The following is a 14,369-nucleotide window of genomic DNA, read 5'->3' as shown; positions in this document are numbered from 1 at the left end:
GGGACCCTCCACAGTCTGTCTGGTTCCCACTTCTGCGGCCCTGTGCCCTCTGACATTTGACCTCTCTGGACATTGGCAGCCTCTCTGGCCCCCCTCTTTCCCCCAGAAGTCCCCCAGTCGTGTCCTGCCTCCTCCTTTACTGCTCCTCACTCCCCTCGGTCTTCTCTTTCCTCCAAGGCTCCTCCCAAGCCTCATCTTCTCCAGAAGCCCCTTAGGAACACTGCTGAAGGCCATAGCCAGTACCCTTGGGAACTCCCACTTGACACATAGCCCATGGAGTCGCTTGCTGTTTATTTAAGTACAAGACTGCCCCTCTGGGCGTAAACAACTCAGTGACACAGTCCACACGGGTCAGCCGCGCCTGGGCTTCCTGGGCAGCGAGCGAGTGTAGGCCTGGGGTGCATGGTTCCTGTGCATGGGCCCCACCATCTTCCTATAGTCAAGGGTCCTTAGCACCCGTTAAAGGTAGGGAAGTGCTCTGAAATCCAGCTGCCCAGGAGGGCTGAGGGTGTAAATGTGGGCTGGCAGTGACAGCGGGCATTGCTTCGGTGGCCCTCTTGCCTCCCTGTCTTCATCCAGGCACCTTCCCCAAACTCTAACCCGGCTGCTCTGCAGAGCTCGCTCTTCTCTCATCTCCCCCTCCCTACCCCAGCTTCCCCTCCCCAGCTTCAACCTCTCTTCCAGAAAGCCCTCCAGAAGCACTCCGGCCCCCAGACCCGCAATGGTAACCAACATCCAAGACTGCATTTTATCAACAGCTATAATGTGCTGACATCTTTCCATGTCACTAATCTTGTCCATCAGTGATGATCACCCCACCCTAGTGTACAGAAAAGGAAAAGGAAGTCCAGAGAGGTTGAGAAGCCTTCCCAAGGCCACAGAGCTGGCTGGTGGCAGAGGCAGGATTTCAGCCTAGCTGGGCTGTTTCCCCCTCGCAGCCAGTCACTACCTGTGTGGGGCTGCTGCAGCGCCCGGGTTCCAGGTCTGAAATGCTGTGGCACAGCCCCCCACAGCCCACCGGCTGGAAGCTCCCAGTGCCTGCATGCCCACGCGGACTCCACCAGCCCATCTTTGAAAGGGGCCGCCCTCCGCCCGCCTCGGCCCTGCTGCCTAGGACAGAGGGCCTTTCAGCCAGGCTGCTACCCTGACACCTCCTGAAGAGGGGCTGTTTTTCTAAACTTTTGATCCTGGGGTGGAGGCAGACGGCAGGCATGGGGTCCCCAGTATGTGTGATGGGAAGCCACGTGACAGCCCTGTGGCAGGAGTCCCTTGCCCGATGTCCACAGGCTAACTAATGGCTTTCAAGATGGAAGGGACCTCTGGGTGTCCACCCCCCCGCCCAAGTGGCAGCCGCATCAGGTGTGTACTGCAGGGGTGGGAGCGGGGGCTGTCTGCGTGCCCCTGTGCGTGCTATGTGTGGCCACCGTAATTCCCCACCCACACAAAGGCTTCTTTGTCTTCTCGCTGACTCCCTGTTCTGTTAGAAGGCTCCTGTCTGATTATTTTGATAGGGTGTTTCAGACTTCTTTCTCCTGTTTCTTCTGTCTTTTGGTAGCTATTTCCAACGTACTTCATTCTGCTTAGAAAAGAACAGCCGGCTGCTGGGGAACTCTGAGACCAGTGCCTAATTCCTGGCTTTGGGGCACTGTGTACCTCAGTTTCCCCCTGGGTGTCTCCAGGGAGGACGGGGGCGTCAAAGTAGTTTTACTAGGAAGCCACTAAGCCAGCAAGTCTCCTGCTGTCCCCTGGGTAAGCCAGGCTGCTTATTCTTAACGTTTCATCTGCTTACTGCTGTCCTCCGTGTCTGTTTCTCCATCTATAAAATGGTGTAAGCAGCACTTCTAACTCAAGAGTTGTGAGGATTACATGAACATAAAGCTTCCGCAGTAGTGTCTGGTGTGTGGGAGAGTTCATTACGTTCGTAATTATTACCGATACATATTCCTCGTGCCAGCCCAGGTCTCTTTCTTCTTCTGTCCTGCTTGCTGTTTTTGTCCAGGATGTTTCTTAGGTGAGAAGTCAAGGGGTCTGGGAAGCTCCCAGACAGCAGAATGAACCCCTTCCCGTCCTGCTCTAGAGACTGATCTCTGGACAGGGGGCTGTGTTCCCACAGGAATCAGAGTCCCTCCTGCCCACACCTCTGAAGGTCCACTCTGCTAAAGCGCCCTCTACTGGCCACGAGGAAGTCCTCAGACAAGGGTGACCCCTAGATGGCAAGCGAAGAGCTTTAGGAATGTGAGCACAGGGGGCTCTCCTGGCAGTGCTGACTTCCCATCTTCAAATGGCAGAGCGCCCCCCCCCTTTATTTTTTGCTACCTGAGAATAGTTTCCAAAGATAGCTTTTCTCCATCAGGGCAGAAGTGCTAAGCCCAGAACAAGCTGCCCCAACAGCTGCAATGACAGAAGGGGAGACCAGACAGCACGCAGAACTTCCTGACAGCAACGTGTGATGGGGTGCAGAGCTGGTTCTTACTTAAAAGGCAGCAACAGAGGACCCCCTCTCCCCATGAGATCTGCCAGCCCAGTACTCAGAGGGTGGTGGTCCACAGCCGTGCCGTTTCTCAGACTGCAAGGCCGCTCCTCTGCGGTGCCTGAGCAATCACCCACGGCCAAACACGCCGACCTGACATTCACCGTACCCCAGTGGGAGGGCTTTTCAAAGACATATTCGAAGCAGGAGGAACTGAAGTTGGGTTGCCTGGATGGTCCTGGGGTGAGGCCGGGTGTGGTCTCACCCCTGTAATCCCTAGGGTGGGAAGGGGCCACTGGGGCCAGCTTTAGGAACAGATGGTCTTCAAGGGCTGGGGTCGGGGGCTGGGAGCTGGACCACCAGCGCCTCTGCATTCTGGGGGGCTTCCTAGGAGGCTGGTGGGTCCCGGAGGGTAAGAAGGGGCAGGGGAAGAGGCCACAGTGGATTTGTGGAGAACTGTTTTATTGCATTGTAGAGAATGCCGTCCACACAGATTACATGCAGCTAGTCCTATTACAGGGCCTGGCGGCCTCCGCGGACGGAGGGGCAGTTCATAATACACAGCAGTGCGACTCCTTTAGAGGGGCTGGTGGTGCCTTGAGACTCCAGACTGAGCACCCCTGGCCCGCCCTGGCTGCCCCCCTCCAGGTATACAGGGAATTCACACCAGGCACCCCTGTGTCCAAAGGATGCGGGCAGGGGGAGGAGGTGGCATGGGTAAGAGGGAGAGTGAGAGAAAACAATGGTCAAAGGAATAGAAAGACAGGACTGAGATGGAGAAAACAGTGAAGGGAGCTTCAACCTCTGCATCTTAACCCCTTCCAACCCTACTTACCCCCAAACTTGGTTACAGGAAAGTCTGTGGAGTGTAAAGGAAAGGTGATTTTGAGGTGACTTCAAGTTCTGTTTTCTCAAGACCTTCCTCTTTTCCTCATACTCTCCCCCAATACATGCATGCACACAGGCCTAACCAGGTAGACTCCACAGGACACGGATGTTGGCCCCAAAGGGCCTGGGGCTGAGAGTGGACATCTGCACCGGTGAAGGCCCAGGTAGAAGGTCCTGGCAGCAGGAATCTTCTCCATGTTTGGAGGAAATCTACTCTGCTGAAAACCCTGGCAGGAACCTGGATCCCAGAGCCAAAAGGAACTGGGGCAAGGAGCGGTGACTTCGGGAGAAGACAGAATGGAGAGACCCAGTTTGAAGCAACATACCAGAGAGTGCCAAGATGAAGGACGGAAGGGGAATGGGGGGCAGAGAGGAACCACTGGAAGGACCAGACGCGGAGGCTGTAGGCTGCCCAGCACAAGCCCTCGGGTGTCCAAGCCATCCGCCCATACCTAAAAGCAAAGCACCCGAGGAACACCCCAGCCCCACGGTGTCCAGGTGCTGCTTCCTGGCCCCTGCTCCCCAGAGCAAACTTTCCACTCACCCCAACCCGCCCTCCACCACTTGCTGACACACGCAGGGCCCAGTGAATAGAGGACGTTTAATATTTCTGTGCTGGTCAGACGGAACACGGGTGGGGAGTACATGGGGAGGGGGCAGGGGGCCCCCGCCTCTGGGAGGGGTGGCTTGTGAAGGGGTGCATGTGGGGCTTCTCGGGAAACAGTCCAAGGAGTCTTCTCAGCAAAGGGACCTGGTCTGGGTGTCCTGAGTAGCCAACACACCCAGTCCTTGCCCTCAAATTGGGGTCCCCCATAGGGGGTCTGTGGAGTCTCTTTTTTTTTTCCAGCTTGTTGCTGGAATCCAACTCCCAGCATGATGGGGGACTTGGTCCTAGAGAGGGGTCTGGAGAGCCCCCAGGAAGCAGCCCAGGGTGGGCTCTTGGGCTTACAGGCCCACTGCTGTGGGGTGCTGCCCCCTCCATCCATCTGCCCTCCTTCCTTCCCTCTGGCTAGGCAAGAGCTGAGGGGGAGAGGAGGAGGGCCCCCAGTCTCTACTGAGTCCCAGGGTCCTCAGGGTGGGGTGGAGGAGGGGTGGAGAGAGAGGGTCTTGGCCACCAACAGACACTGTAAACTTTGGTTTAAAACAATAACTTAAGTGGAGGGAGGGCTTCCAGCCTGGGGGTGGGGTGGGGGACAGGAAGAGCAAGGGGTGAGGGAGGCGACAAAGGAAAAAGCCAACAAAAAGTTTTGGTTTTTGCTTCCGGCATAAGAAAGGTCTTTGGTCATCCGTTTAACTGGGGTGACAGGGAGGGGGTGCTGAGGGAAGGAGACGGGGGACCTGTAGGCTGGGGGCAGGGGTGGCCTGCTGGGTCACAGCGGCCACCACATTAATCCCCCCTGATCCTCAAGCCCAGAGTCAGCCTGGCTCTTCTGGGCAACCGAGGCAGCTGCTTCCTCCTGGCAACACCTCGGGCCCCAATTTCAGCCTTCAGCGGCTCCACCTCCAAAGTCTACCTGGCACAGGCCTCTCTGTGGAGGAGGGTGTGCCAGGCTCTTCCTGTGCTCCCTGGTGTGGGGGCAGCTGGGGGGCCCCAGCAAGTGAAGATGGAGGCCTGGTGTAGCCTGGGTCCTGGCTCAGGTGGAGAGGGGCTGAGGCCTGGCCCTACTCCCACAGGGCCCCCCAGGGCACGCCATCTGTCCCACCCCAGCTGTGAGTTTGGGTGGGCACAGCCATCAGGCCTGTTTTCTTCAGGGGATGGTTTGAAACTTCAGTTCCCCCAACGAGGCCGGGGCAGGGGTAGGGGCTTGGGGTGGGGGGTGGGGTGGAGTTATTTCTTCACAGTACGGAAAAGAAGGTGGAAGGGAGCACAAATTAGGGAAGGGGGGGCCTCTGGCCAGAAAACACAGCCAGGGCCAGGTGCGAGGGGCCCAGGGTTTGAGAGGGGTGGCTTAGCCCCGCCTGCGGGTCTCCATGGTGCTGAGGGGCCCTGTCGGGGAGAGCTGGTAGGGGAGGAGGGCCCGGTGCTGCTGCTGGTGGTTGGGGGAAGGCTATTCAGATGTAGGGGAGGGTCTGCGGAGGGGTCTGGGCCCCTCCAAGTCCTCACATCAGTCCCAGACCAGGCATTCAGTGTCCCCTCAGGGGTGAGGCCCTCCCCACCCCACCCCCCCAGGCCTGTCAGTCAGGTCACATTAGGAGTTGCTGGCCCAGCCCCCTATCAGAGTCCTAGAAGTGCCTTGAGGTTTGGACAGGACTGTGGAGTGGGGGGGTAGGTGGGGCCTGGGATCCTGAAGGCGGGGTCTCACCCCAGCCCTGCCAGCCCCTAGAGGCCCTTAGGACAGTTCCTCTCCAGGCAGGTCGTCCTCCAGCTCCCTGTCTTCTGGAGGCCCCGTGGTGCTCGGGTTGGGGGGGCCCAGGGAGGGGCCTGGCCGCCTGTCTTCCTCCGCCTCAGCGGGCTCCTCTTTCACCTGTACCTGGTGGCTGTGACAGAAGGATGGTGTGGGTGCTCTGGGGGCTTTCCCCTGTCCCCCACAACCTAGCTAGAATTTTGGGGGCACAGTAGGATAGCCATGGCTCGCCTTTCTAGGAGCCATCACCCCAGAGCCACTGGGGCTTGCCATGTCTTGGGTCTGATCTCCCGAGGGCTTTCTTCAAAGAAGGGGGACTTTGGGATGGGTAGAGGTAGTCTCTAGTGGGAAAGAAGGGGGGGGGCAGAGAAGGAAAAAAGGGGACAGGAAGATGGGGGAAGTAAAAAAAAAAAGGGCAGGGAGAGCATAGGAAGGGAGGGGAGAGGTGAGGTAAGGGAAAGACAGGAGAGGGCCTGGGTGCTGGGAGCGGGCTGTGGAGAGTGACAAGATGGGGCGGCGGGCTCACCTGTACTGGGGTGGGGAGAGGCGAGGGGGGCTGCTGCTGCCATTGCTGGGCAACGGCTCCACGGGGGCACCCACGTCGTCATGGCTGAGGGGCAGGAGGCTGCTGGCGGAGCCAGGGTTCAGCATGCCAGGGCTGTTGAGGAGGGGGAAGCTGCTCTCGGCCAGGGCGGCCTGCAGGCACAGCGTTTGGCCCTGTCAGTGGGCTCCCCTGGTCAGGTATGGGCCCTTCCCCACCCTAGTCAGGGTCCAGTGTGTGTGCAGCCCCCAACACTGGTCTTGGCCACCCTACCCAGACTCAGCCTTGTACACAGCACCCTTCCCGAGGCCAGGGCCTGCCTCTTACCACCAGGCTGCCAGCTTTCCTGGTAACCTGGGCATCACTTATCCCCTCCCCCAGGAGACAGAGGACCCCTACCGAGAGGGGCCCTGGAAGTTCTGTCCGTCTCCTGGCTGTCCGCCCTGTCCCACCAGCCTTGAAACGGGAGGTGGGGGCCGGGCCCTGGGCCCCGAGTGGAGCATGTCAGAGGGCTGGGATGCTGGCACCTAGAGTGGTCTTCACCCTGTTTCCCATCTTCCCCTCTTCCCACAGGAGGGCCCTCTGCAGGGGCAGGTGGGAAGGTCTCTTCTATAGGTCAGGGTGTGCTAGAGGTAGAGGGGAGCGGTGTGTGGGGCCCGGTCACCTGGTAGCTGGCATTAAGTGCTCCGTAGCTGAGGCCCGAGATCATGTTCTTCACCAGGGTGGGGCTTCTGGGGGAGAGAGAAGGCAGTGATTGGTCCATTCATCACGCACTCGTCACTGGTGTCCTGCCCAAAGGCCCCTTCCATGCCAGGGACTGTCCCCTTCATTTTCTGGGGGAGGCCAGAAGACTGTCTACTGCCTGCTGAGTCTTATGCCCTTGTGCGTGTTCCATGTTCACGGTGCCCGGGCCTCTTCCAGAAGGCCTGAGGCTGGCAGGGGCTCTGTCCTGTCTAGTGCTCAGGGTTGGAGAGAAGGAGCTAGGACCCCCAAGTGTCTCCATGTCAGGCCGAACCCACACTTCTCTCACTGGCCTAGGTTTTCCCAGTGTGTGGCAGAGTCTGAGCTATAGAGCCTTGATGGTCCCAGAACTTTCTTCTTCACACTTTCCCCATCTTGACTTTGGGGGGTGTCTCAAACTTTTTGTCCAGCCTGTGCCAACATGCTCCATACAGAGGCTTTTCTACACAGAAGCAGGAGCTGGCTGAGAAAAGGCAAAGGCTGAAGCTGTCCCTCTTCCACAGTGACTAAGAACATCTCAGAGAGGCTGAGGACTTGGCCCAAGGCCACACAGCTGTTGAGGAGGACAGGGCTTCTGATCCCAAGTTGACTGTGGGTCTGAAGACACCAAGCTCTGAGACTGGCATGCTCAGATGAACTGCCTTCCTTTTTCCAGAGCCCATCCCTCTTCCAACCCCACAATTCTCTGGGGATGCACAGGCTTTTGTCCTGGAAGAAGTGTAGCCCAGAGAGCTGTGTTGCTGCAGACTTCCCCTGCCCTCCCCAAGGGCCTCTGACCCAGAAGGCACAAACAAGGATGGCAGCCTGTGAGGGATGTCCGGCGTGGGGAAAGGCTGCTGGTGCTAGAAGGGGAAACTTGCCCCCTTGACTGTCACAGACCGGTGTGTCGTCCCTGGCCAGGCGACTCTGGGCATCTGTCTCTGTGGCCAGGTCCTGCTGTCACTTCCCTCAGTCCGAGGTAAGGGCAGATCAAGACAAAAATGTCCATCTGCTGGTCATATGTCACTTCCAGATGCCAGTCTCCCCTGGGCTCCCCTGTCCCGTTCTCCCGACTCAACCCCCAAAGTGAGAGGATCTGGTGCCAGGGCTTCCTGGGTGCCTGCAGAATGCACCCCGCCTGGCCACGCTGGGCGTCGCCCTGCCGGGTCTGGGCCTGCATACCCCGTCATCTTTGGCGGTCTCCGCTTCTGATACTCCCGTTCGTCCACCGTCCACACGGCGCCCTTGACATTCTCCACACGCACAAAGCACTTGTGCAAGCTGAGGTTGTGCCGCACGGCGTTCTGCGGGTAGAGGGTGAAGGCAGATGCTCAGAGCTAGTGCAAGGGAAGGTCCGTGTCCCGCCGGCCCTGGCCCTGGGCAGGCCAGTCACCCAGCCTAGGAGGACAGCGCTGTCCTGACCTTGGGGCTGGCTGCCAGCGCCTTCTGCCACCCCACAGCCACCCACCATCTAACCCCCTCTCCTGCCACGGTTGGACAATGCCGTCTATGAGTGAACAGATAATGTTTTCCATCACCACGAATCAAAGACGTGTGTAGTTACTACTCGGGGTTTCTGATCAGCGGGAGATGACGGGCAAGCCCTGGCACCTCTGTCTCTGATCCCGCATCTCAGGTGATCACAGTTTTCCCAAGAAGCTTTGAGAAGTTTTGGGAATAGTTCACGAACCCTCACGGCAACCTGCCGACACCCCCTAGGAGTGTGGGAGCTGTGGCTCGGAGCACACAGCTCGCTCAGAGAGTATACAGTAGAGGCCTAATACGTACTTGCTGGAAGAAAGGAGCCAGGAGAAATGTGGGCTGAGTGGCTGCCAGGCGAGAAGAGGAGAGGAAATGTCACCTTGTCACTCCCGCCCCTCCCGCAGGGTAACTTCAGGAATTGAGGTCATGTGGTTTATAGGACACTCGGTGAGGGTGGGGTGCTTGGCCTGGCTCCCCTCCTGGGAGCCCGGACTTGGGCTCTCCTCCACCTCCCACTTGCCCCTCAGTCCTGTCCCTGTACTCTCCTCTCTCAGCTTCCCTCCCCGTGTTCCCAGCCCCTAGCTGTCCCTGTCCCTGTTACCTGTCCTCCCTCAGCCTCCCCGCTCCCCACCCCATCCTTGTCTCCTCTTTACATTTCTAAACGGGGAAGAAAGCAGGCAGGGCGGGCAGCCCGTGCCCCTGGAGATCCCCTCTCCCTCTCTCCCTTCCAACTCTTGCCACTTGCAACTGGCCCGATTTCATTACCAATTTTAATTTGCCTCTAATTAAATCCTGTGTATTTTTCCGACTCGCTTGCTAATCCACGAGGGAGGCGGGCGGCTGGAGTGGAATCTCTTGGAGCGATAATTACAAAGGGCCTAATCACGCCGGGGCTCCTGCCTCGGAATAAATTTGCCCGCATTACGGGGCTCCGATCCTCCGCTTTGCAAATGAGAATGACCCCAATTTCCGAGGATGGCCTCACCGGGGCTTTTTTCCCTCATTTCGAAGCCTGATTCGTGATGAGAGACTAATTCGTTACGCTGAAACATTAACGGCAATTTAAGGGGTCTGGAGGGGGCTGCATAAACAAAAGGACTGGCCCACAACATGTGCCCTGGGAGGGGACGGACACAGGGGACGGCTGGCGAGGACCATCGGCTTGGCAGATGGCAACTCTGTCCCGGATGAACAGCAGCTGGCCTGCCCACGCTGGCTCCCGACCCTTCTGCCCTGGTCTGAAGTGGACTGCAGCTCAGGACGGGGCCAGAGAGGGTGAAGAGGAAGGGAGTGAGGGGAGCTGAACCAGGGGAGCAGAGAAGGACCTCAAGGGGCAGATACGTGGGTAGGCAGCAGGTCGGAAGGGGTGTGGACAGGGTGGACATGGGGTACGTTTCCCGAGCAACACGTAGGAAGCTTGGCTGCAAGATCCTAGAGGCTGACGTTGGTCTCAGGCTCGCGGAGGGCACAGGCAGTGACCTTAAGTGGCAGAAACAGCAGCAGCAAAGCACCGCCACCAAGGAAGGTCACCCACACCGTCTGCCACCGTGGCTTCTTGTGCCTATTCTAAGTGAGGAGTGTGGAGGTGCAGCCTGGCAGGGGCCTGTCCCTGAGATGACCAAGGCTGCTGGGTGACCAAAGGTGGTACAGAGGCCAAGAGGGTAGGAAGGCCCCTAAGCCAGTTCTCCCTGATCTCAGGAAGAGCGACGAGCAAAGTTACAGCGGGTGGGACAATCAGGAGAGCAGGAAAGGCGGCTGGAGTGGACTCTGCCCCAGAGGGGAAGGCGATCTTACGGACGCTCTGTGGGGTTACCCCTATAGGCAGGGGATTAATCCACGACATTAAAGAAGCACTGCATAATAAGCATAATGATCCCTCGTGTTTGTATAGGACCCTTCTCATTTATGGGAACTGAACCGGCCTAGAGGCTGGAGCCGGGACTCAGTGGCCATGTCTCACAAAGTGTTCGGGACTGTGATTGGCAGGGAATGACATCACTCACAGCCAATCAGAGCGAGTGTCCCGGGCGGGCAGCCTCTTCCAAGCTTTGGTAATTGGGTTTGGAGCTACGGAAGGTCATGGAGTAGTGCCTCCTCTGCACTAAGTGTACCCCTGGTGCAGAAAAGCCTGGGCAGATCCCACCCAGCACCAGGCACGGGTGGGGAGGGCACCTTAGCAACACTTGTTGAAACCTGGTGGGATTTGGATTTGGTGGTGGTGGTGGCAGAGCTGAGGATGGTCTGTCTAGATGCAGATTCTTCACTGAACCAGCAGGGGGACTCAAGAGCCAGGGATCTAGTGCAGGTCTGTGCTAGGGACTCCTGGGAATAACCTCCCAACTTCCTTCTACCCCACCCATACAGGTATCTCTTCCTATCCTGCTGCACAGACCCTCATATTTTCACCAATTGCTTTCTCTTTCGCACACTATCTTTGCTATAATAAAAAAATGGTCTAGTGTCCCAGCCCACATCTCCGTGTTCCATTTTCCTAGTGTCCCTCCCTTGCCTGCCTCTGGTCCCCTAGGAAAACTCGTGTGGCTGAAGGTGTTGGAAATGACTAATTGGATGGAGACAATTAACTGCCTGTCGCCGATGGCAGAGCTGGGGAGAGAGAGTGCCTGTTTGTTCCCGTGTCTAGTCGATGATCTCGTCCATCTGCAGGTCTACCCCCAACTTCGGGACATTCTTGAGCCCAGATACCTGGACCCTTGGGGTCTCCTGTGAATGTGACCCCGCTTCCCTCCTGGCTCTGGCATACCGACTGCAGGAGACCCTACTGCAGGAGGCTGGAGCCTTTGGGGTCCATGGGGAAGCACCCCTCTGAAGAGTAGCGTTTCTTTCCAGAAAGAGGACAGCACGAGGCTAGAGGGAAGAGGCCATTGGAAGATGGGTAGTGGACATCCCACAGCCCCTGTGAAGTGGGGGTGGAGGGGTCCATGACCCAGCCTAGGCCGTGGTGGGGCCACTTGTACACAACTGCACCCAGCGGAGCCTCTCCAGGGGGACTGTTAGGCAGTTTGGTCTCCCAGGGTGACTGGGGCCCTGGACCAGGTAGAAGGGGTACGCCTCACCTTCCAGGTGGCAGTGTTTCTCCGGAAATAAGCGAACATCCTGGTGAACCAGTTATAGATCTCATTCAGGGTCAGCTGCCTGTCAGGGGTTTCCAGAATGGCCTGTGGGCAGGGAAGAAGCAAAGAGTCCTTCAGTATGGACCTTGAAGTTCACAGGCCTGTGCTCTCTCTGCCAGGATCTCTCTCCCCTGAGGGCAGATGACACCACGCCTCAAAGGCTACTCGTGAGTAGGCAGCACATGTCGTCTTCTGGAGAGAAAGTGGCTTTAGTGCCCCACCCTATAGTAGGAAGAAAAGCAGTAGCTTTGGGGAGACAAGTCCAGGGTCTGCTGGAATTTATGCTGATTCTGCAAAGGGCCTCAGTATGCATGGGGAGTATAAGTGAGCGTGAGCATGTGTGTATTGTGAGATCGGAAGAGCACACGTCTGTCAGAGAGGAGTGTGTGAGTGCAGCTCATGTGAGCATGAGCGTGACACGGGCATTAGGGACAGGATTATGGACACACGGGTAGGAACAGAGGAGGCTGTTGGGTGGGAGGGAGAGGTAGGAGGAGGCTGACGAAGGAAGGACACAGTCTATCAGAAAATAGTTTCATGGGAGTGTGGGTAACAGGGATGAGAAAATGAATGTCACAGTGGGTGTGAGCAGCAAAAAATAGCGTGTCCCCAGAGACACGTCCGAGTGGTCAGTGGGCTGACCGAGCTGGAGTCTGTGGGGGAGGCCTCATCTCCGAGGAGGAGACGCACGTGGGTGCTGGCGAGGACAGGTGTGCGGGATGCACCACTCTGGCCCCAGCAGCCCCCACCCACCCACCTGTGCTCACCTGGCGGATGAGGGAGGCGTAGGTGAAGGGGGGCCTGACATCAGCGTTCTTGTAGAACTCATGATTCTGGGCCAGCTCTAAGGGAGACAGGCAGAGGATCAGATAGTCAGAATGGCGGGGTGGGGGGAGGAGGGAAAACATGCCCCTCCCTGCGGCCCTTACCTGAGGAGATGGGGGAGCAGAATTTGTCACTGCTCCTCCTGCGGGCAGGGCCCCCACTGTGCAGGGAGGCAGAGCCAAGGCCTGGGGGTCGGAGGGGGGTGACGGGGGCAGCAGCTGAGGTGGGGGGGTGCACCAGGCCATCCGGGAATGAGTCTGCTGCAGAGATGGTCACCTGGGAGAGTGCGAAGGAGCAAGGGATCAGATTGAGCTGTGAGCAGTGGGGAGGGTGCTGAGACCAGCCCCCAAGGATGGGGGTCCTGAGGGTCCAGGGAATTGTGGGGGAGCTGCGGGGGCTGGCGGGGCAGTTACTCACCGGCTGGCTGAAGGGCTTGGGCTCAGAGGGCCGCATGTGCAGATGAGCCATCATGGCCTGCAGCCTCTCACTCTCCTTCGCGAGCTGTGGAGAGCCGGGAGTGAGCATCTTCTGCCTCCTCCACATCACCCTCTCCCCCACCCCCCCCCCCCCCCCGCCCCTCCAAGTCCCCAGGAAGCCTCTATTCCCGCCATAACTCACAGGCTGACTCCCTCTGTCCATGTTCTCGGAAGGCCTCGGCTCTAGCTTGTCCCTCAGGCCCCAGGGACCCTGCCTTACTGAAATTCTCTGGGATTCTGCTCCAGATTGTCCCAGCCTCGAGCTCATCACAGCTACTTTAATTTGGGGCTCCTTTCTCCCCAGAGAGGGCAGAGGCTGTGTCTGAACAATACCCAGTTCAGCAGCCTGTGTGTGTGAGGGGGTCTTCCTACTGAAGGGAGACTCTGAGGCGGAGGAAGGATCCATTTGCTCCCATTCAGAAATTCAATCGCTCTTTCACAACTGCCCTCGCAGGCAGGGCACAGTGCTAGATGCTGCCTGACCGCCTGACGGACAGTCCGGGAGACCTGAATACCCTGCGCTATCCAGCTCAGGTGCGGGAGCCAGACTGCCTGGCTGTAACCCCAGCTCTGCCACCCACAAGCTGTACGACGGGGGCGGGGGGGGGGCTTCACTTCACCCCTCTGTGCCTCTGTTTTCTAAATCTGTAAAGTGGGGATTAACGACAGTATTCACCATGTAAGACTGTTTAGAGATTCCCTGTTATATAAAGCACTGAATACAGCACAAAGTGCTTGCTGCGTAGCTGCTAAGATGATTTTTGCTCCCAGCAGAGACGGCCCCACTCTTGGTCACGCCTCAGCATCCAACTGTCCTGGCCTCACACCCTCAGTGACCAGGATCTAAGATCTAGTGACGGGCTAAGATCACCCTCGCACGAGACCCCCGCAGGCCCTCCCCCGTCCTGGGGTCACACCTGGATCTCCAGCTGTTGCACCACCTGCATCTGTACCCGGCACTGGGCTGTGCTCCGGTCATCCAGGGCGTGCTCTGTGTTGAGGTGTCTTCCAGGGGGCGGAGGGGAGAGAAAGTTGGTTTTCCTGCGGCCACCACCCTCCAACCCCTCCTCTGATCCCGCCCACAGCCTGCAAAGCAGACAGACCAAGAGGTACAAAGAGGTGGGAAAAAGATGGGGCAACGAGGAAACCTTCTTCTCATCAGCCCTCTTTGATGTCTTTGCTAAAATCCCAGCTACAGAGAGATCTAATTGCAAATGAACTAATTAAGTAAACCTCTGACGAAGCGTGAAAACAATTTGTTTGACCCTGATGCTGCAAGGGTCTGGGAGACAGCGGAGTTAATCAGTCAGTGACAGAGCCTGGCACGGCTGTGGCAGCTGGCCGCCTGCTGCCAGCCGCCTGGCCACCTCCCGCCCTGCCTGTCCAGCGGCCCTGGCTCTCGGCCATCACTCTCAGAGGCTGAGTCTGGGAAGCTGCGGGGGAGGTCGGTGGGGGGGATCCTCCCCTGGCCTCGCACCCCCACCTTGCTGA

General features: G+C 58.2%; 1 protein-coding gene across 2 annotated transcripts in view; it reads right to left on the bottom strand.

The window, feature by feature from the left end:
• Window positions 1-2,926: 2,926 nt before the first annotated feature.
• FOXP4 (forkhead box P4) overlaps window positions 2,927-14,369 on the bottom strand; it is a 31,893-nt gene continuing 20,450 nt past the window's right edge. For both annotated transcript variants that reach the window (XM_012722835.1, XM_004673461.2), the window contains exons 8-16: window positions 13,796-13,883; window positions 12,820-12,903; window positions 12,507-12,678; window positions 12,345-12,421; window positions 11,521-11,622; window positions 8,147-8,268; window positions 6,909-6,975; window positions 6,230-6,399; window positions 2,927-5,836 (exon numbers count right to left, since the gene is read on the bottom strand). In XM_012722835.1, the coding sequence (XP_012578289.1) occupies window positions 5,689-5,836; window positions 6,230-6,399; window positions 6,909-6,975; window positions 8,147-8,268; window positions 11,521-11,622; window positions 12,345-12,421; window positions 12,507-12,678; window positions 12,820-12,903; window positions 13,796-13,883 (1,030 nt within the window). In that variant the 3' untranslated portion in view covers window positions 2,927-5,688. The remainder of the gene's footprint in view (window positions 5,837-6,229; window positions 6,400-6,908; window positions 6,976-8,146; window positions 8,269-11,520; window positions 11,623-12,344; window positions 12,422-12,506; window positions 12,679-12,819; window positions 12,904-13,795; window positions 13,884-14,369) is intronic.

This window comes from Condylura cristata, unplaced genomic scaffold (genome assembly GCF_000260355.1).
Source record: "Condylura cristata isolate star-nosed mole 26May11 unplaced genomic scaffold, ConCri1.0 scaffold00001, whole genome shotgun sequence".
In the NCBI taxonomy this organism is placed as follows: Eukaryota; Metazoa; Chordata; class Mammalia; order Eulipotyphla; family Talpidae; genus Condylura; species Condylura cristata.
Note: the sequence above shows the minus strand (reverse complement) of the source record. Positions and strands in the feature narration are given on the sequence as shown.